At 37.8% G+C, this 23,268-nt stretch overlaps 1 protein-coding gene across 1 annotated transcript in view; it reads left to right on the plus strand.

Annotated features, from left to right (window-relative positions):
* The first annotated feature begins 1,115 nt into the window (after positions 1-1,115).
* The window catches only part of TNFSF13B (TNF superfamily member 13b), a 31,705-nt gene continuing 9,552 nt past the window's right edge, over positions 1,116-23,268 (plus strand). The window contains exons 1-3 of the mRNA XM_082859480.1: positions 1,116-1,469; positions 1,548-1,635; positions 17,338-17,394. Coding sequence (XP_082715606.1) covers positions 1,140-1,469; positions 1,548-1,635; positions 17,338-17,394 — 475 coding nt within the window. The 5' untranslated portion in view covers positions 1,116-1,139. The remainder of the gene's footprint in view (positions 1,470-1,547; positions 1,636-17,337; positions 17,395-23,268) is intronic.

A 23,268-nucleotide genomic window follows, 5' to 3' on the forward strand; every position in this document is an offset into this window, starting at 1 on the left:
CCGCTCCGCGGCATGTGGGATCTTCCCGGACCAGGGCTCGAACCCGTGTCCCCTGCATTGGCAGGCGGATTCTCAACCACTGCGCCACCAGGGAAGCCCCCAACAATAGAGATTTGAAACTAAATTCTGTCTGGGTCGAGTCGGGTCGTCTTGTATACAGGTTAGATTGGGGCAGAGTCGGTCTAATGCGGACGAGCAGATTAGCTGCTTTAGGGAAAGAGCAGTTAATGACGGGACCCAGGCATCTGGAGCTGAGCTAAGACCGATTCTCCCCCAAATGGTGTCAGACGGAGCAGGGCCTTGCAGCTCCAGAGGTGGGGACGGCAGAGGTGGGACAGCTCCTGGGGACTGGCCATCCTGTGGGTGGCTGCCTCTCCAGCAGTGAGTCCCAGGAGGAAGAGGATTACTTAGAGTCCCTTTCAAAATGCATACACCTGCATATAGAGGATCCCCTGCACACCTAATCTAAGTAGGTCCCCAAAATATAGGCACTTTCTTCTCATTCCATTACTAAGGTGATAGTGGGGACAGTACTCCCCGGCGGACTTTTATGCCTTGTCTAAGGACATTTCATTGTATTTCCCACTCTCCAGCTGACTGCAGTTCAATGCTGAAGTACTTAGCTTATCTGACCTTGGCATTCATTAATTTTATCACACCAGCAGGAACTTATTCATATTCTTTTCCCCCTTCCCTACAAAGCCACGTGGCCCCAAGTGGACCCAGTTCTCTCCTAATGCCTGAGGGGGAGTTCCTTGAACACCTTCCTATCTTAAAAGTTGTCTGTAGTGTGCTGGTCCAAACCCCCAACTCCTTGCCGTCAGTAGATTTAAGGGGCCCTTTTGTGCATGAGTGTTCTGAGATGCCATTAAAATTCTTACAAAAACTGAAAGTGAAATGAGGAAGACTGATTGAGCAATCACATAGAAGGGCGAATGCCAGGAAGACCTATCATACAGTAGGGGCAGAGATGCGGCCGGGCAGAGAGAAGAAAATTCAGGAGAACTCTCCGGAGGGCGAGCGACGAGCTGGGCCATGTAGTCAATGTAGGACATCAACAAACACAGATAACAGGAAATGATCCATTCTCTGTGGTCACTTATTCAAAGGGCCCGAACCTTCAAAGTTCAAGGAGGGAAATGGATGACTCCACAGGGGAGCAGTCACGCCTTTCTCGCCTTAAGACCAGAGACGAAATGAAACTGAAGGAGACAGTCTCCATCCTCCCCCGGAAGGAAAGCCCCTCTGTCCGCTTCTCCAAAGATGGAAAGCTGCTGGCCGTGACCCTGCTGCTGGCCCTGCTGTCCTGCTGCCTCACGGTGCTGTCCTTCTGCCGCCTGGCTTCCCTGCAAGCAGAGCTGGGAAGGCTCCGGGCGGAGCTGCGGGAGCTGCCCGGCGCCCCCCAGGCGGGAGCCGCAGCCCCCAGGGCCGCCCTGCGGGAGGCTGCAGCCGCCACCTCCGCCCTGAAAGTGAGTCTGCGGCAGCCCCAGCCCCATGCTCCCGCACCCAGACGCCCTGGCAATAACGGGGGCCTTTTCTCTCGGCAGGGGAGCTTTGCGCTACCAGCTCCAGGAGAAAGCAACTCCAGCCAAAGCAGCAGGAGTAAGCGTGGCCTGCAGGATGCAGAAGAAACAGGTATGTTGGGGGCACAGAAGCGGCTAGGAGTCAGGGATCCCAGTTCACAGGTGAGGAGCAGAGGGGAGCCAGACAGGACCTGGAAACTTGGACACTTGCCAGCTTGCCGTGCCAGCCGGGTGTGGCTTCAGGGAAAGCCAAGCCCTGGCCGATGTGATAGGCCGACAGCACGTTTTGTCCTACGGTGAGCGGGTTTCGTCGGGAGAGGTATTTATCTGCGCGGCACTTTAAAAAAGGGGAAAGGGGCCCACATTTCCCCTCCAATAGATAGTTCACTCCTACGTCAGAAGCATCGTCTGGCAGTGCAGGAACAAAGCACCACGTGCCAGTGTAGAATGAGCTTCTGTCAGAGAAGGGCAGCCAGACAGCATCTCCTGGGGGGGGGGGGCGTAGCCGCCGTGAAACCACGTGTAGATCACCCCGGAGGCAGGTGCGTGTTTGTGCTTCATTTGGTGTCTTGCTTTTTAAAAAAAGCCTATTGTACACACACACACAGAGATTTTAATGCTTTTCTTTAACGTGTGCTTTTTCCTGGAGCTCCACACACGTTTATAGCCTCCTTGTAACAGTTCCTTAGCGATCGCTACCTTTCTTCCTGCTGCACGTGTCCCACAGAATTGTGTGCGTCCCGGACACCTCAGGTTTGGTGGGGCCTCCCAAGACGTGATTCAGCTCTAGTTCCTTCATCTCAAGGCTGAGAAAGAGCATTTGAATGGCGCTTACTAATATTGCAATTTAACAAATCCTTGGTGCTGTTTCCCTTTTATATTGAAGGAACCTTTTCTTGAGCTCCTAGAATGTGCCAGGCAGGCAGGCTTGTACTAGGAGAGGTATCGTCACATCTCCTGTTTCCTTTCATCTTCACGGTGAGTGTGAGGCAGACCCAACAGGTGTAATTATTTACATGTATTTGTACTTCTGAACAGAAGTGCATGAGAGACAGAATAGGTGTCCTATCACACCACACACACACACACACACACACACACACACACAGGTTGCTCCTTCTGTAAACTTATTTTTCACTAAATGCCTTATTCGTGGAAAAAATTCTTCCTCGTTTTATACAACTGTAAATTTTGTATCTGGTTATCATATCTTTGTGCCAATTATCAGAAACAATTGGGTTTAAAAATTTTTAAACTGGAAAACACTCATATTTTTACTATGCTTTAACACATCGATTATTTTCATATTTTGCGTTTTATCTATATTTTTTACATAACTGAAAAAATTCAGTATATATACTGTGGTATATTTTTGTATTCACTTATTACACAATAAATGTTTTCCTTGTTTCTAAGTAATTCTCAGACATCCATATTTATTTGTTATCATACAATTATTTATCATGATCATTTCCAATTTTTTTGATAGAATGGAACATGCCAAAATTTTTGGGCAGATCTCTTTGTTTCTGAGGAATTTATGCATATATTCAATATAAATTCCATAGATGGAATGTCTGAGCCAAAGAGGATGAATATCTTTAGCACCCTTGCTACCTGTTGCCATACTGTTTTCAAAATGAATTACAAATGTATGTAATCAGAAGTGCAGTGTACAAGTTCTCCACATTCTTACAGCATTTTACCTTTAAAAATATATTTTGGCTAGTTTAGTAGTTGTAAAAGAATGCCTCAAATTTAATTTTTTGCTTGCTTACAAATAAGAATTAACTTATTTCTGCATATTTTGATAACTTCTAATTTTATCTTCTGCTAATTTTTATTTATAACTTCCCTCATTTGTCCTATTTTTAAAATAATTTTGAATAAACTCTATATTAGGCATATTGTTTATCAAAATTTTGATGTAAATATTTTCACAATATTTTGCAGGTTTTTAAACTTCTACAGAGATTTTGCATCTGTATATTTAATGTGATACACTTTTTAAATTTTCTGTAATACATCAAAGCTAAAAATATATTTGTTCATAATCTCAAGTAGTTTATTCTTTTCTCTGCCATTTTGACTTTTTTTGTAATTTAGTGTTGTAGTTTGGTATTTAATCCATTAGTCCTGGAGTTTGTTTTGGTAGGTCATGTCATACTAACTTCCTTTCTTTGTAACTTCCTTCCTTCCTTCCTTAACTTCCCCTTTCTTCTTTTACTTTTTCCTTCCAAACTATTGCTAAATATCTTGGCCAAATTCAGTAGATGATTCTTTTTAACTCATTTGCATTGGAGTGCTTACTATATTACATTAAGTTCCTCATTTATAGTTGAATCTATTTTGAGACTTTTTTTCATTGATTTATTTCCTATTTATCTGTATTAAATATTTTAAGTAATTTTATAATAAAATGAGCTTCAATGCCTAGTAGGGTGAGGATGCCTCAATCTTCTTCAACCTTGTCTGCTAGTATTCCCCTGCCTCTAAATATTAATATTAAAACTAAACCCTAACTTTTCCATTCCAAAGAGGATATAGACTCATTACATCAGATTTAAGAAGGAAAGAATTGAGTAAGAAATCAGTAACTCCCTGAGTCCCACTTGACCAAATATGTTCTATTAATATTTTAAAATTTCCTCCCATGTGAATATTTTTTCATATTTGTGTTACTATGGCATCCAAAAATTGTATACTGACAAAAATTTCCCCCCCCAAATTTGCAATTTTTAGAAAGTTTGGAGAATAGAAGAAAGTTCTAACCAATGAATCAGAATGCACCCGGTTTCCATAGCCCAGATGTAGTCACTATGGTCATTATCATGGTTTGCCTCAGATTTTTATAAACCCTGATGTAGCATATATATGGTGTTTGTATATATATATAATACATATACTCTATAAATATACTTAGTACATATATATCTCTAAATCTCTCTCTACATATATTTATAACATTCATAGATCCCACATGAAAGGTTTGAAGACTGGAACCTTAGTGATAGGTAATATCTATTATTCCCGGTCAATGAAATTGGCTTGAATGTTGTCTTAGACACTATCCTTTTGTGCAGGGAAAATTTATTTTGTTTAGCCTTACTCCAAAATTAATGCATATATATATACCAAGAAGGTTGTCTGAGACTCCATGATTTTTGTTTGTTTTCTGTTTGGTAGGGTCCTTTTTTTGGAATTGAGAAAATTCTATGCAGTTTGAATCTAGCAACTTTCTTTGGTTTTGGTTTCCATTCTAGTTGTTGTGATTTATTTTAAGTAAAACTCAAAAGCCAGAGTTATCCTTTTTACTTTCAAAGCATTAGTTTCTATTTTATTTATTCATTTTCTATAAACGTTTTTGTTGGAATTTTAGAAAAACTGTAACTCTGAAGAAGAAAATGAATTTTCACACTTTGAATTGATATATTCAAGAATTTTTAATATCTCTATTAAATACAGAATTTAAAATTTCACAGTCAGACAGTTTTCCTTATATGGGTTTCACTATTCTTTCATAGTTAAATTAAAAAGGGTTTATTGCTATTAGGAGTCTTAGCATTTTCAAATAGCTTGTTAAACTGCTAAAAAACATAGAATTTGCAGTAAATGATTTAGTATTTGATCTCACGCTGATTTTTAAGCCACGTCAGTAGTACACTCAGTGGATCTATACTTAACAGATTTATAATATTATTCTAGACTTTGTCTAAAATACTCTGCTTTCTGTATATACTCCTCAACATCAGGTGGTCATTATTTTATAACTGTGTCAAAAAGTTTCACAGCTGAATATTGCTAAGTAACATACCAGAATGTTACTCGTTCTTATTTTTCTATAAATCCAACCCAAATTTCACCAGGCATCTCAATTTTTATTGTGTGGATATTCAGTTTGTAAGTAAATTCCAGTATGCCATGGTCTAGAAAGTCGAACCTCCCCAGCACACAGCAAGCCTAGTTATTGCATTGGTATTTGATACTCATCACCTATTACCTAGGAAGGTGGTTTTCTTTTCATCTGTGTATACCCCGTCTGTTCAACCAAAGAGTAGAGACTTCTGTGGTCTGGGCCTATTTCTCCTTTTGTATATTCATCATGACACTTGCACCCTGTAGATATTCCACGAATATGTGTTAATCAGTTGTGGGCTCAATATCAAATAAGATAGAATGATTTGGTATCATTTTTAGGGGGAAGGGATTTTCCCATATTTCTTCATTTGTCAGGTTTTGATCAAAGGCCATCTTATGAATTTTTTTTAACTTGACCTTTAAAATAACTAATTAACCAAAGAATGAGCATGATCATAAGGCTACAGGCGCAGGGGCAGTCTGGAAAGCCCTTGCCTCAGACTCTCTTGGTGCCCCAGGTAGAGGCACTGTTTGGGCTCATTGAAAAGTCATAGAGAAGCTCCCATATTCAGCAACTTCTTTAACTATAATTTCCTGGGTTTTTAGCTTACTTTTTTAAAATTTTAATTGACATATTATTTACACACAGAAAAGGGCATGTATCTTCAGGACACAGGTCAGTGAAATCCACAAGCTGAACAGCAGTAGGTGAAGGGCAGACATCACCATCAGCCTACACACCCATTTAGTATTTCTTGCAGACCACCCCCGGAGTAAACGTGCTGCTTTGACTTCATTCTAGAATTTGGTGCTGTGGCTCCAGTTTTGTTTTTCTTAATTATGTTGTGTTTCAAATGAAAGTCTCAGTAAGTTTCATGTGTTTCATAAGATAATTTATGATTATAATATAACAAACAGAAATGTGGGGAAATCCAGGATTTAAATTGCCAAATGGCTTACAATAGCCAAAAATTCACTTTTAAGCCCATAAGTGTATTTGGACATAGTCCCAATTAGAGAAAAAAACAAAAACAAAAACACTAAAGTGACATGGCTTTGAAAATATTACGCATGAAAATTTCTTCACAGATGAAATCATGATAACCCATGTTTTGAACCCGCACTTAACTATAATTCTGTTCATTTCAAGAATCTAAAGATAAGCATCTTCAGAGTCCATCAAGAAAGTGCATTCTTCCAAATGGGTTCCTACTGAATTAAAACAGTTTATTAATAAAATTAGGTGACCTTTCATTTTTTCCCTTGTTATTCAGTAGGGAATTTAAGTTATCAGAAACCCATGTATTTTAGATTATAGAAAGACAAAAATTATTTTTTATTAATAATGTTTATGATACTCATCTCAACTGTAATATTAAAAATAGTGGTGAAAGGGACTTCCCTGGCAGTCCAGGCTTAAGACTCTGTGCTCCCAGTGAAGGGGGTGCAGGTTCTATCCCTGGTCGGGGAACTAAGATCCCCGTGCTGCATGGCACAGCCAAACAGCTAAAAAAAAACAAAAATCAAAAAAAGTCATGAAGTGGTGAAAGCATGAGCATTTCAAAGAAATATAAAAACAAGAGCAGAAAAATTTGCCCATATTTTATCTTTCAAATATTTATTGTAAAATTCTGACCAATCTACTTTATTTTTCTCCATTTTTAAATAAACGTTTTAGTTTGAAATTATTTTAGAATTACAGGAAAGTTGCAATAACAGTGCAGTGAGCTGCCATATATCCCTCATGCCGTTTCCCCTAATGTTAACATCTTATGTTACCATGGTACCTTTGTCACAACTTAGAGACCAACATTAGGATTTAACTGAACTCCCGACTTTATTTGAATTTCACCAGCTTTTCCGCTAAGGTCTTACCATGTTCCGGGAGCCATCCAGGACACCAGAATGCATTTAATAGTTTTTAAAAATCAGAGTTTTGAATATAATGCACATAAGTTAACACCTAAGAGTATAACTAAAGTATTTCTCTGGGGTAAACATTTTTGTTGTTAAACATAAAGATATCAATACTATTAATATTTTTGAAATATTAATATTTCTCTCTTGAAATCCATAGTGCATTTCCTTTGCAAGAAAAGATGGGGTGTCTGAGGGGTCTGTAACATCCAGTCTTTGCTTCATCGGCATTTCGGGCTCAGCTGTAACTTACAAGGCTGTAAAGTGAGTGTTAAAAGCATGCAGTGTATAACTCAGCCATCCAATTTGTCCCCAGATGAGGCTAACGGCAGCCTCTTACCCAGCAAGGGTGTGTTCCTTCCTAGAACAGAAACAGCTGGCTGCTGTCATGGTGACCTTTGACCAGAATCTTCCCTGAGTGTTATTTTTCTTTTCCCCTGCTTTAAATAAGGAGAGCCTTCTTTTCAGTGTTGCAAGAGCTGGATCCTGTTCAATTTCCACAAGAGTATTTAAAATGAAAATAGTGACCTGGTAACCAAACCTTTGAACCCTGTTCTTATCAAGTTTAAAGTTTTGGGAAACAGAAGAGCCAGGAAGCGAATCAACCAGTGAAGCCAGAGGCGATGTTGTATCTCTTCCAACCTTCCCTGACCTATAGGAGGTCCAAGCACTGTTCTAGTTGTTGGGTATTGATTATAAGACAAACAGATAAAAGTTTCCCGTGCATTGGAGATGACATTGCAGTGAGGTGGAAAGCCATAGAAAATAATCCATAAACATAATTAATGAGGAAATTATAATACTAGAAAATGTCAAATACATTGCAAAAGTGAAAAATTTAGGACAGGGTTAAGAGAACCAGCAGAGTTAAGGGTGAAGAAGGGTAAGAGGACATGTCTGTATTTTAAGTAGGGAGGCCAGGGTAAGTCTTTCTATCTAATCCCTGAAAGCTCAATAATTCTTTATTGTTTCAACACTTAAAAAAATTGCAGACATTCCAGGTATTTTAACAATAAATTCATAACGTCGAGGGATGCATTCTCATTAATAGTTCGTAGAAATGGGTGATATTAGTGTTAACGGTTAATTATGCTTTTTATAGGTCAAGTCCTACTTACAGGATCTGCGTTGGGCAGCTCCTCTTTTGTTGTGGTGGGATTTTCTTTGACCTAAATAGACATTTCTCCAAAGAAGACATACAGATGGCCAACAAACACATGAAAGGATGCTCAACATCACTAATCATTAGAGACACGCAAGGCAAAACTACAATGAGGTATCACCTCACACGGGTCAGAATGGCCACCATCAAAAAATCTAGAAACAATAAATGCTGGAGAGGGTGTGGAGAAAAGGGAACCCTCTTGCACTGTTGGTGGGAATGTAAATTGATACAGCCACTATGGAGAACAGTATGGAGGTTCCTTAAAAAACTAAAAATAGAATTACCATACGACCCAGCAATCCCATTACTGGGCATATACCCTGAGAAAACCGTAATTCGAAAAGAGTCATGTTCCACAATATTCATTGCAGCACTATTTACAATAGCCAGGACATGGAGGCAACCTAAGTGTCCATAGACAGATGAATGGATAAAGAAGATGTGGCACATTTATACAATGGAATAGTACTCAGCCATAAAAGGAAACGAAATTGAGTTATTTGTAGTGAGACGGATGGACCTAGAGTCTGTCATACAGAGTGAAGTAAGTCAGAAAGAGAAAAACAAATACCGTATGCTAACGCACATATATGGAATCTAAAAAAAAAAAAAAATGGTTCTGATGAACCTAGGGGCAGGACAGGAATAAAGACGCAGACGTAGAGAATGGACTTGAGGACACGGGGAAGGGGAAGAGTAAGCTGGGACGAAGTGAGAGAGAGGCATGGACATATATACACTACCAAATGTAAAGTAGATAGCTCGTGGGAAGCAGCCGCATAGCACAGGGAGATCAGCTCGGTGCTTTGTGACCGCCTGGAGGGGTGGGATAGGGAGGGTGGGAGGGAGACGCAAGGGGGAGGGGATATGGGGATATAGGTATACGTATAGCTGATTCACTTTGTTATACAGCAGAAGCTAACACACCACTGTAAAGCAATTATACTCCAATAAAGATGTTAAAAAAATAAAAATTCCTCAAAGGATATATCAAAAAAACCCCAAAAGTATCCCCATTCTGAGGAGTTAGAGAAGAAACAGACTCTTCTCAAAATAGAGGAGACACCTACTGTGCAAAGCTCTGAGGTAGGCTGTCCAGAATATGCAGAAAAGGGGAGAGAAATGAAATGAAATTAGCCGAGTACGGTCCATGTGGAAGCTCTGGGTTAGGCCCTGTGGACCTATGATTATCATTTGCCCTCTTTGTAACCCTGCAGTGCTGGCATTATTGTCTGCATTTTAGGTGAGAGAATTGAAGCAGGCACGGCCAGCCCCTCTTTTCAGAAACCCAGTACTGAGTTGGAGAAGTTTTAAAAAACTAATGTAAATTTCAAGATAATAAATAATTAAAAAATAACAATGTCTTTTGCCTTTACAAAACACATGCAAATTATGCCTTCAACTAATTCTCACAACACTATGAAATAGATATTGTTTTTTTCAGTTTACAGATAAGAAAAAATATTTCAAAATTGTGTCAATCTCATGATTAAATAGCTAATTGGTTTAAGAACTAAGGTTGAATTTATTATCTCTACTATAAATTCTGAGCTTTTTTGATCACGTGAGCTATATGTGCTTGATGTTCAAATAAAGCACCAGTTTTGAGAAAAGTTATTAGATCCTGGAGAAGCCTAAATTATTATTAATATTATTACCAGTGAGAAGGATAGCTAGTTATGGAATCACAGGATGTCAGTAGTGGAGATCACAGACTGAAAGATTATCTAGACCATGGTCGTGAAGAGCTGAGCTGGGTTTTAAAGGTTGAGTAGATGTGGGTAAGAGGAGAGTGTATCCAAGGTATGGTAACAGTAATAAAACAGGAAATAGAAAAAATACAAGAAGAGACCTTATTATAGTAAGCGGCCATCTCCTTGGGGATTTTTGCAAATGTTGATTGATTGAAGTTCAGGCTTTCCTCTTCTCCTCTCCATCCCTCTCCTCTGACTATCCTGTGTCAGGTAGACAAAGAAATGGAAAATAACTGCTTCATGGTATCTGCTGACACAAATTGTGAAGCTACACTTCAGCTCATCTTTTTTCTCTTCTATCTACTACCCTAGAGCTTCTTCTGGCAACTAGAGAGTAAGGAATTCTAGAGAAATAGCACAAAACCATTTACTTCTAAAAATATTATAGCATGCTACAGTTCTATGGATGACGTTTCAAAAATTTATTGAGATTATTCGTTATGAAGAATGTTTTCCATAAAACCATGGACCCAAAGATTTATTGTTACAGAGTTCAGACATCATGGACATAGGTGTTTTTTTTTTTTAATGGGACCTATTTTCCCTAAAACATTAATTTAATTTGATTTAACATGTCTTATAAATTTGGATGTAAGGATGGGGTTTTTAAAAATTATTTGGAAAGGTTAGATGTTGGTATGATGTCTACTTTCTTTTCTAAATTGTTCCACAGATTTTTTTTTAATGTGCTGTAAATCAGACACTGCAAATTTGTAAATGATGGCCCTTAATATTAAGTGACTTACAGTCTAGGGATGGAAGCAGTTATAGAAACAATTAGTACATATAGTGAAATGTATTTCAATAGATGTACGTGCAAAGTGTAATGGCATCAAATACTTAGCTAGAAGGATCAGGGAAGGAATTGATATGTGGCCTGAGCCCTGAAGCATGAATGAGGTTTCACCAGTTGGAAAGGTGAGGAATATTTAGCCGTAGGGAATGGCAGATACAAGGTCCTGGAAACCTGAAGCCGACCTCCTGTTCTGAGAAGGTGTGTTTCAGTACAGCGGGGGTGGGAGAGGAGGGTCATGAGGCTGTGCAGGTAGGCTTGGATTTTGTGTGCAAAGAAATCCTTTGAAGGAATTATAAACATGAAAAGGACAAGATAGGATTTGGGTTTAGGAAGATAATTCTGGAGGAAATGCAAGTGATGGACTAGGAATTGTAGAAAATGGAAGAGGCACAACTAGGTAGACTAAGGTAATTGTGAAGAATGGTGAGGGTAAAGATCTGAATTTAGGCTACGATGCTCTCCATCTTACCATTTCTCTCTCTCTCTCTCTCTCTCTCTCTGTCTCTCTCCTTCAGCCAACTTGCCACCATTCAAAGAAGCCTTCCTCATTGGAACAGCCATCTAGGCACTGTATCTCTCTTACAGTTGCAATTTTAATTCTGTTTTGGTGCTACTGATTCATGCCTGTTCTTCCCACTAGATTGTAAGCTCCATGGGAGTAGGAATTATATCTCCTTTTTTTTGGTATCCCTAAGTGCAACATGTGACACAAATTTAGTGCTCAGTAAAATTTTGAATGGATGAATGAGAGATGAAATCTTAATTGAACGAAAGTTAAAAGTTCAAACCATTAGAACTTGGTTATTAGTTGAATTTCAAGATTGAGGAGGAAGAAATAAGGCATGTTTATAAAGTTTCTAGTTTGGGCAACTCAGAGGACGGTTATATATCCACTAAGAGAGAAAACAGAGAAGGAGTGAGAGGTGAGTGTGTGTGGAGAAGATCAAGAAATAGATTTGAGGCAGATGAAGCTTGAGGTATCACTATGGCGTTCAGGTGAGAATGTCCAGGCGGGAGTTGAAAATGTAACAGCCAACTGTGCAATTTATTGCTACCTTTCTCCAGGTATTCAGGTGTATTTCTATTTTTGGTTTTACCTTCCTTGACTTCAGAGCTGTTTGCACACTGTGTTATGAAACTAATGTCCTTCACTGGTAAGTTAGTGATACCCAGTGCCTTCTGAGTATGCGTCATTAATAAAGTGAAATATCCTGGGCTTCCCTGGTGGCGCGGTGGTTGAGAGTCTGCCTGCCGATGCAGGGGACGTGGGTTCGTGCCCCGGTCCAGGAAGATCCCACATGCCGCAGAGCGGCTGGGCCCGTGAGCCATGGCCGCTGAGCCTGCGCATCCGGAGCCTGTGCTCCGCAGCGGGAGAGGCCACAACAGTGAGAGGCCAGCGTACCGCAAAAGGTAAATTAAAAAATAAATAAATAAAGTGAAATATCCTAAAATAATGCAAAGAAGTCATGACCGAAGAAAAAACATATCCTGTGGAGATGATGACAACTATAAAATTGGTAATTTTAAGTTAAAATATTTGATCATTTGCAAAATTAAACAACATTAGATGAAGATGGTATTTTTGGGGTTTTTTTTGTTTTTGTTACTTTACTCTTATGAGGCTATCCAGAGGGCTGCCATCTTACATATCCTGCCTTACTTTAGTCATGGAACATGATTATATTATGAGTGGTACATGGCAACTTCCAGTTCACGTCAAGACTCTTTCTGTGCACATATACACATAGAAAATCTTCAATTCAGATATATTTCTTTACTTCTAGCCGTTATATTTATTTTTACTTTATCAGCTTCATTCCAAGCCCTCCAAAAATTCAGCACCCCTTTCTCACTTCCCCAAGGCCATTATAGTGCTGCCATCTTTGTGAATTCCCCAGAATTGAAAACGTGCTTTTATTATTAGTTTTTAATTCTCCTTCAAGCACATATACTCATTAGTCAGAAACTTTTAAATTTTTTTCACAGTTTGTCTTGGGTGCTTCACTTATGTAATTGCATTTTAGACCAAATCACCCACATATTATATTTATTACCAGTCAAGGGCTGAACCTTGGCTTTCATTCTCCCTTTACAGCAGTTCATTCTACACATAGACACATGTATTTCTTTCTCAGGCACAACATGTATCAGGCAAGCCCCTCTGAAGATTAAGAATTCCTAATATTTTTTCTATTTTCTAGTAAGTCAGATACAGACTTCTCAACCTAGCTCTCTAGAAATTCTTTCAAAACTCTCTCAATTCATTGCTTTTGTAAGTTACCAATAAGTAACTTAATAAACGTTGCCAGTTACACAAACTGCTTATCCCTGATCAAATAAAACTTTATAATCCAGTTTCCACCCCTAAAATTTTGTCTTCCCATTCCAGTAGAAATGTTTATCCTAAAACCATGATTTCTTTATAAATCTATGTCCAGCATTAGGTCAATATTTAGATCTGTAAGGGATTTCTCTTAACTAACTATTCCAGCCACTGATGATTTATTCAAAACTAGCTCAAGAAAATTCCAACTCCTACATTTGTCATGGTTTCCATGTACTGAATGAAAGCTCTACAGAAATGAAGAGAGGCATCATCTCGAGAGTCATCATTCTTGAGAAAATGTACAATGTAATAAGTAAGGCAACAGAAAAAAGAAGAAAGATAAAAGAAGATGAAGGAAGGGCGTCTCACTCAGACTGAAGAGCTTAGAAGAAGCTTCTTGAATGAGATGAGTGAGAAATATGGGAGTTAGTGGGTGTAGGTCATATGGACAGGACACGAGTAATGGGAAAAGCTAATGTGGGATGCTTTTCATGGGAACCACGCATAATCTGCAATAATTGCATTATTTACGGTAGTTTCTATTAGATTTAGCTTTGTGGAAATAATGTATAATAAACTGGATTCCAGTCTGAAAAGGTTTGGTTCCAACGCAGAAAACAATACAACAGATATTAGCAATTCCATAAACCTATAAATCTCTTTTCCTGATTAAAAGCCACTTTAAAAGGTGGCTTTCAATCTCAATCAGTCCAACCACTATTCTAATTGTGAAGTTGGTTGGATTTTATTATATCAAATATTGAGCAATAGAAGATGACTTTTGTCTAAAAGTTCTTATTTTAGGAATTCTCTTTTGTAAGCTAGTTTTCAATCAATATAATGTTTTGTTTTTAGAAATATTTTTCACATGGTTTAATATTATGAGTAAATTTTCTTATGCTGTAAAAATGTACTTAAGATTGATTATCTGTGGTTCTCACATCATTATGAGATATATATACATATATATATATTTAGAAATATGTGTCTCCCCATTGACACAGAAATGTTTTAATGTATGCTACTGCCTTGCTTAGTTAAAAAGATAAACCATTCTCAAACTCTTGTATAATTCCCCTCAACTGTAGCAGCAGGAAAGATGTGTGAAAGGCATTTGAAAAGCAAACACAGTCAATTAATACTACAATTGTTATCAATATTATGTTTCTTATATTAGACTATGCATTCGCAGAACTCTTGTGGTTGGATATCTATGCTGTTGGGAGATACAAAAAGAGTACTGCTGTCTTGGCCAACTTTTTGTGAGCAATAATCTATAGTCTAAAATCAGATCTATGTTGAATTGGAAAGAGAGTCCTCAAAGACTGAACTGGAGATAAGTTGATAATAGATATCAAATTTCCTTAAAAGGAAGAGTTGAAAGCTGAAGAGGTAAGTAGCACTGATAGGGTTGATGGGACCTGAACAGCATCTAATGAGGGCAGGATGGAAAGTCCTGTTCTTATTTCCAAGAACTTATCTTCTTGAAAAGCCCAGTGACTTTCTCTGGAATAAGGAAAACTAATGAATAGCACTCGCTTTAGTGAGTATAATTCAAACACTACTCTTGAGCTGTCATTTTAATATCTCATTTTCTTTTCTGAAGAGTATTTCATGAAATAAAAATTTCTCTCCATAGTGTATTTTCTTCTGAAAGTTAGATTTCTGCTACTGTGTGATAGAATAGACCATAGTTTTTCAATGTGTAGGTTGTGGCCAAGTTGTAGTTGGGCTTTGGAGATTAAAATTCAGATACTTTCGTATCAGTTTGGTAGTTTCCAGGCAGCACTCATTAGGTAAACCCCTTTCTGTCTAAATAGAAAAGGCAGGTCTCCTACAGGAGTTTGTGGAAACAGTCAAGGAGAGGGCTAATTGGAATAGTATTTCTAGGGACTTCCCTGGCGGTCCAGAGGTTAAGACTCTGCGTTTCCACTGCAGGGGTGCAGGGGGCAAGTGTTGGATACCTGGCTGGGGAACTAAGATCCCAGGTGCCTCGTGTGGCCAAAAGAAGAACAAGAAATAGTATTTCTAGTATTTCCTTGGGCCCTTTCTCAGCTTCACTTGGTCTTCTTGCTCTCCTAATGTCCTTCCCTTGTGTTCCCAGTTTATTTGGTTCGATGCTACTAAGAACAATACCGCTAATAATAGCCAAGATTGACTTTGCAATTATTATGTCCCAAGTACAGTACTAAATGTTTCAGATGTATTATCTCACTTAATCTTTACAATGTGCATGCACATGACAAAGGAAAGATGGAAAATTTGGAAATTTAACTTTGACTTTCGTCAAGATCCTCTTCTTTTTCATTGTGGAGGAAAGATTAGAGCTTTTCATGCTCTGATTGGCCCTTGCATCCCTCACAAAACTTACCATGGTGCCTTGTATGTAGTAATTCCTCAAGAAGTGTTTGTTAGAAAAATAGGTTTAATATGGTGACTCTAGACCTTGTGCTTTTCAGACTTTGGCTGCTTTGGATGTTCTGTGGTTCCTTTCTTTCAAGCTGTCCTTATTCACAGCTATTCTGCCTGTGACGATGCTTTTCCATATTTTCTGTGGCAGAGGGTCTGCCATAGTAACTGCAGTAATGAGTCACATTTCCCTGTGGCATAGACATCGCTGCCATTGTTTTCCAGGTCAATAGAAGAACCACAAAGTGGCCAAAATGTTCTGCTGCTATCCAAACCATCACATTAACATAAAAATGTGTTAGAAAAGTCTCGTGGTTATAAAGGAATTGCAGTTTTTATCATTATAGTTCCACCTTTAAATACCAGGGAAGTTTCTTAGCAGATTTTCGTATGTGATCACTGCCTGTAACAGTATTCTTTTTAGGCCTATGCATTTGCACAGCTTCAGAATATTACATAATTATTACATCTGTTATTCCACGTTTTCCATTAGTGACTTGCAGCAGGAACTCTCCACTGTGTTAATAAGCTCCTGAAGTGTATACATTGCGAAGCATGTTTTTAAAGCATTACTTCAATGCAGAGTAAAATACTTGCTATATAATAAACGACCTAAACTAATATTTTCTTAATTTAAAATAGGCATATACTTAGGTTCATGTTCCATATTTGCCGTAGATCTTTGCTGCTTTGTTTCCTTTTCCTACAGGCAGTGTACCTATTTTGCTGTTACCCGAAGGCATTGTCTTTATTTAATAGCGTAGTTACGTATTCTTTGGAATACTCTGGGTTATATTCTATATGTGATGTGTGATGTGAATTGATGCTTCCCAGAAGCTTTACTGATGATGCAGTGTCAGGGAAATCTTCCATTTTATCCTAAAAAGACGTTGTAGCTCTCTTTCTCTTTCTAGTCCAAAACATTTTACCAAAAGCCTGACTTTGGTTCCACAGTGAAACAGGCGTGATTAAATTCTGGCCCTGTCACTTTCTATCCCTGGGGACTGGACAGGTTGTTTACACTTTCCATGACGTAGTTTCCAGTATGTAAATCTTGGGATTTTTGTGAAGTTGCCTGGATTTATATTAGCTCAATGCATTTTAGCAATTATTTTTATTTTCAGTAATGTTAATAGTGATAGTTTCAGTACTAGTGAGTTGTTACTTAATGTTAGATTTTTTAAAACAAAAAATCATTTTAGAGTAATCTGATAATTTGGCTTGTGTATTTGAGAGAATTGAAAAACAAATGACAGTGGCTAAACTTGCTTTCTATACAGGCATAACATTTTAGAATAAGTTAAGCTAAACTGTTCAGATAATATACTTACTGTATTTCAACAGCATATAGAGTTTTTCTAAAGCTTGAATTTCAAGTACATATTGTATTTCAAGTACGAGTTATATTAAGAACCTGTGGGCACATTTCCTATAGTAATTTTAAGAAGAGCATACAAGCAATATAGAAAGTATAACTGATTTGGTGTCTGTCACTGGAAGAGTGGGTTTACAGCTCTGTATTCTTGGTCATCTTTATTCCGTTACTATTTCTATTCAAGTAGCTAAAATGATATATTTTTGCTTTTCAGTCACTCAAGACTGCTTGCAATTGATTGCAGACAGTGACACGCCTACCATACGAAAAGGTAATAAAATATTCCCAGGAATGTTTCCACTTAGAATTCAATTCAGTCCAGTTACCTGTACATTTCAAGTCTAAAGATTGTATTCAAACTCCATCTCAAATCACCTATCTGCCTCAAAATTTCTTACAATCAGATTTAAAATAATAAATTTATTTAAAATGATTGGGGAGTAAATATTTAGGCTAATGTAATAACCTAACAGAATTACCTTAAGGATACTAATACGTACACATTTTAAATAAGTAGCACATGATAAAGCAAAATCAGTACTAAATCAAATTCAGTATTTTATTATTTAGAAATGATTTTGGCCTCTATGGTGCCTCAAGATCCTCTTCACAAATATTCATTCTCTGTTATATTAGGTTGTAGAATATTACAATAGGATGAAGATAAAACTGAACATACATTTTATATTAATTTATCAATAAGTATATGTACAAATATAACATTTTTGTGATAAATCTCCAGTGTGAAATTATTGCTTTATATTTTACATATACTGGTTAAAAACATACAGTGTTCCAGTTACTGTGTGGGTGTTGGGGCTCAGCAGTGACACATATATATAGGTCCTCATTTTTATGGAATTTACCTTCTCATGAAGGGAAAACAGAAAAGCAAACAAATGAACGAGTAAAATGTAGAATGATAAAATTAAATGGTATGGAGAAAAATAAAGCAGGCGGGGGGGCAAGGGAATATTTGGGTTTTGAACCACAAGGGGGAGTTCAGAAGTGTCAGGAAGTTAAGCTGGGGGCCAGGAGTGGAGACACAAGAAAGATAATGAATTTGGATTGGCCTTTGCAGTGATTCCTGGGAACGCTACCTTTCATCTGTATTTTTCTATGTGACTTTAATTATCCTAAATGTAACCCAAATAATAAACTATTTGAAATTCTCTTATTATTTATTGTTCTGCATTTTCCAAAGTCATATGTTTGCAACTTTTATTAGGTAGCAAATTGTTCCCTAAGAATTAAAATAGAGCCAGAAGAAGACCCTAAGGACCAATTAAAAAATATAACTTGGAAAAGCTTTGTTTTACACATTTGGCCGAAACCAAAAATGCTATAAATCATGCAAAAATATGCAGCTGCTACTCCATTGTGAGCTTGAATTTCACAGAGTGTTGTGATCTTCCTGGCGTGGTGGCTGCTCTACATTGATCCTCCTTGGAAGATCTGGGTGCTTATCTGGGTGCTTTGCCATTTGGGCTGATGCGTTGTGATGCTAGTAAACCTTGAACGTGTAAATGTTAGTGTGTGTGGACATTGCAGCAGTACTGCTTTACTGCATCCTGTAAGTTTTGGTATGTTGTGTTTTCATTTTTATTTGTCTTAAGATATTTTTTGATTTACCTTTTGATTTCTTTTTTGACTCCCTGGTTGTTCAGGAGTGTATTGTTTAATTTCCACCTATTTGTGAGTTTTTCAAATTTTCTCCTGTTACTGATTCCTGGTTTCATACCATTTTAGTTGGAAAAGATGCTTGATATGATTTGTCTCCTTTAATTTGTTAAGACTTATTTTGTGTCCTAACATTTCATCTATCTTAGAGAATTTTCCTTGTGCACTTAAGAATGTATATTTTGCTACAGTAGGCTAGAATGTTCTCTATATATCTGTTAAGTTCATTTAGTCTGTAGGGTCGTTCAAGTATGCTGTATCCTTACTGATTTTCTTTTGGGTGATCTATCTGTTGTTGAAAATGGGGTACTGAATTATCCTATTGTTGTTGTATTGCTGTCTATTTCTTCTTTCAGATCTGTTAATATTTGTTTTACATATTTAGGAGCTCCACTGTTGAGTGCATATATATTTATATTTGTTATATCCCCTTGATGAATTGATCCATTTATCATTACATAATGACCCTCTTTGTCTCATGTGACAAGTTTTGACTTAAAATCTATTTTGTCTGATTTAAGAAAAGCCACTTCTTCTTTCTTGTTTACCATTTGAATGGAATATTGTTTTCCAACCCTTCACTTTCAGTCTATGTGTGTCCTTAAAGCTACAGTGAGTCTATTGTAGGCAACATATGATTGGATTTTGTTCTTTCCAATCCATTCAGCCACTCTGTGTGTTTTGACTGGGGAATTTAATCCACTTACATTTAAAGTAATTATTGATAATGAAGACTTATTATTTCTCTTTTGTTAATTGTTTTCTGGCTGTTTCACAGTTCATTTGTTCCTTTCTTCCTCTCTTAATGTCTTTCTCTGTGTTCTCTGATTATTTTTTGTAGTGGTATGCTTTGATTCTCTTTACATTTTTTGTATCTACTACAGGTTTTTATTTCTGCTGACCATGGGGTTTACATAAAACAACCTAGTGATAATAGTGTACTTTAAGCTAATAACAACTTAACTTTGATCTTATCCCAGAACTGCACTTTTACTTCTCCCTCCCCTACACTTTAGCTTGTTAATGTGACAACTTACATCAGCTTATCTTGTGTATGTATTAACACATTATTGTAGTCATAATTCTTCTTTAAAAGATACTTTTGTCTTTTAACTTTTATATTTACTAGAGTTAAAAGTGATTTACAACTCATTATAGCCATTTCTCTCACGTTGTTTACTGGAGATTTTTTTCCTTCCTTTGTGTTGTGTTTTCTCGATTCCTCATATTCCTTGTAGATTTGCTTTGTTGTCTGTGCATTTGAAGAAGCAGCTACTTCTCCCCATCTTCTTGGACTGATTTTGACTGGGATACACTTTCACTGTCAGCAGTGCTCAGTGTTAGTCACTCTAAGGCTGGGAGCAAAGCCCCTTTGCGTCCTTCCTTCCCTCCGGAGGAAAAGTATCAGTTCTCTGCTTTTCCACAATCACGACAAAAAAATTTCTGACTATAAGGGGATGCACTCCCCTTTTTTGTTTCTAACTGTCTCAAGGGACCAAGATCTTTGGTTGTTCAGTGCTCAGTACGAGGCAAGATAGAAACCAGTTCCTCAGAAGGCACCCTAGGAGGCCCTGAGGCCTTGTGCACAATCCAACCTCACCATCCCTCCATGCGAGAATCATGGGCTGAGGCAGTCTTCTTGGGGTGGAGCTAAGCCTGTCTGGAGGAGGGACTGATGTGAGTAAATTGAAATTGCTTTTCTTACCTGTATAAATATAACTGCTTCTCAGTTTGTGCTCCTCTAGGCTGCTTCTACTTCTTAGTTGGATCCTGAATGTCTCTTTGTGGTATTTTAATAACAATATTATTGTTAAATCAGCATTTCTGTGGAGGGATGAGAGGTAAGTCTCCCTACTCTACCATCTAACTGGCATAATTCCTCATTCAGAACCTTAAATATGTCATCCCACTGCCTTTTGATGACATAGTTTCAAGTAAGAAAACAGCTGTTGATCTTATGGAGCATCCCTTGTACTTGAGGAATTGCTTTTCTCTTGGTACTTTTGAAATTCTGTGCTTGCCTTTGTCTTTCAGCTGCTAGTTATAATGCATCTTGGTGTGGATCTCTTTAAGTTTATTCTCCTTGAAATTCATTCAGCTTTGTGGATATGTAGATTCATTCTTTCTACAAAGTTGGGAAGAGTTTGGCCATTATTTTTTCAAATATTCTTTCTGCCTTTTTCTCTTCTCCTTCTGGGACTCCTATAATGCAAATATTAGTCTGATGGAGAGTGTCCTATGGGTCCTTTATGCTCTTTTCATTTCCTTTTATTCCTTTTTATTTCTTCTACTCAGACTGGATAATTTCAATTGTCCTATATTCAAGTTTGCCGATTCCATCTTCTGCCTGGTGAAGTCTGCTGTGTAACATCTCCAGTAAAAATTTTATTTCAGCTATTTTAATTTTTAGCTCCACAACTTCTTTTTAAAGAAGGAGTTTGGTTCCTTTTACAATAATTTTTATCTCTTAACTGATAGTGTCTATTTGTTCATACACTTTTCTCCCAGTTTTCTTAAGTTCTCTGTCCATGGTATCCTTTAGCTCTTTAAACATATTTAAAATATGTAATATCTTTGTCTAGTAAGTCCAATATCTGGGCTTCCTCAGGAATGGTTTCTGCCAATTTTTTTCCCTGTGAATGGTCCATAATTTTCTGTTTGTTTGTATGCTTTATATTTTTCTTTGTAAATTGGACAATTTGAATATTACAGGGTGGTAACTCTGCAAATCCCATCCCCAGGGTTTGCTGTTGTTGATTGTTGTGGGCTGCAGTTGTCCATTTGTTTATTGAATTTTCCAAAATATGTTTTCAAAACATAAACTGTACTCCTTGTTCTGTGTGGTCACTGAAGTCTTTTTTCTGTTATCTCTGCAGTAATCCTGTTGGGGATTCTTTCATCTCCAATCCTAATCCCGATAGAGATTTACTTTAATGCCAGGAACCAAAACCAAAACCACCACCAACAACAAAAACCAAACTCCCTTTTTTCTGAGCAGATTATCTCTGGGCTGGGGCACTCCTTCAACATTTCGCTAGGCTACCAGCAACTGTGCCTTAGACTTCCCATCCTGCTTGAGCAAAGAGCAAAGATCGACTAGAGATGTTAGCTTAGGGTTCTTTCAGGTGTTTTCTGAACATGCATCCTGCTCTGGTCATGCACAATCCACTGCAGATTCCTTGGTGTATGTGGTAACCCTTCAAAGCCCTTATTCCTTGAAGTATCTTCCTCCTTAGCCTCATCCTTCTCAGGCTTTTTGTCAGCCTGCTGCTTGCCCTGTCCACTGTTGCTTGTTACAGGTGGCTACAGGTAGTGTATTTCTGTAAAGCTTTTGACTGACACCAGCCTGAGGAGCTGCTCCCATCTAAATGGAAACTCCAGGCAGGTCAAAATCCAGAGTCACAATGTTTTGAGAACAAAGTGAGTATTGCACTTCCTGGCATCAGCAAGACACCAACTGGAACTCAGGCCACCATCTCCATGTCTGCCACTAAGCAGGAGAATGAGGGGTGGTACATGAGTAAGCAGAAATACCACAATACTTTCTTACTGAAATTTACACCTTTTGTTTCATTAAACACTCCCTTGGTTTCTATAAGTTTTTTACTAGATTTCATATATCCAAAAACATGGATTCTGTAAGTTCTTGCAAGTTTAATTGCTGCCTTAGCAAAGGGACTTTTCTTTTTTTGATTTTTGAATTTTATTTAATTTATTTTTTTATACAGTAGGTTCTTATTTGTTATCCATTTTATACATATTAGTGTATATATGTCAGTCCCAATCTCCCAATTCATCCCACCACCACCCCCGATGCCACTTTCCCCCCTTGGTGTCCATACGTTTGTTCTCTACATCTGTGTCTCAATTTCTGCCCTGCAAACCAGTTCATCTGTACCATTTTTCTAGGTTCCACATATACGTGTTAATATACAATATTTATTTTTCTCTTTCTGACTTACTTCACTCTGTATGACACTCTTTAGGTCCATCCACGTCTCTACAAATGACCCAGTTTCGTTCCTTTTTATGGCTGAGTAATATTCCATTGTATATATGTACCACATCTTCTTTATCCATTTGTCTGTTGATGGGCATTTAGGTTGCTTCCATGACCTGGCTATTGTAAATATTGCTGCAGTGAACATTGGGGTGCATGACTCTTTTTGAATTATGGTTTTCTCTGGGTATATGCCCAGTAGTGGGATTGCTGGGTCACATGGTAATTCTATTTTTAGTTTTTTAAGAAACCTCCATACTGTTCTCCATAGTGGCTGTACTAATTCACATTCCCACCAACAGTGCAAGAGGGTTCCCTTTTCTCCACATCCTCTCCCGCATTTGTTGTTTGTAGATTTTCTGATGATGCCCATTCTAACTGGTGTGAGGTGATGCCTCATTGTAGTTTTGATTTGCATTTCTCTAATAATTAGTGATGTTGCACAGCTTTTCATGTGCTCCTTGG

Source organism: Leucopleurus acutus, assembly GCF_964270905.1.
Source record: "Leucopleurus acutus genome assembly, chromosome: 18".
In the NCBI taxonomy this organism is placed as follows: Eukaryota; Metazoa; Chordata; class Mammalia; order Artiodactyla; family Delphinidae; genus Leucopleurus; species Leucopleurus acutus.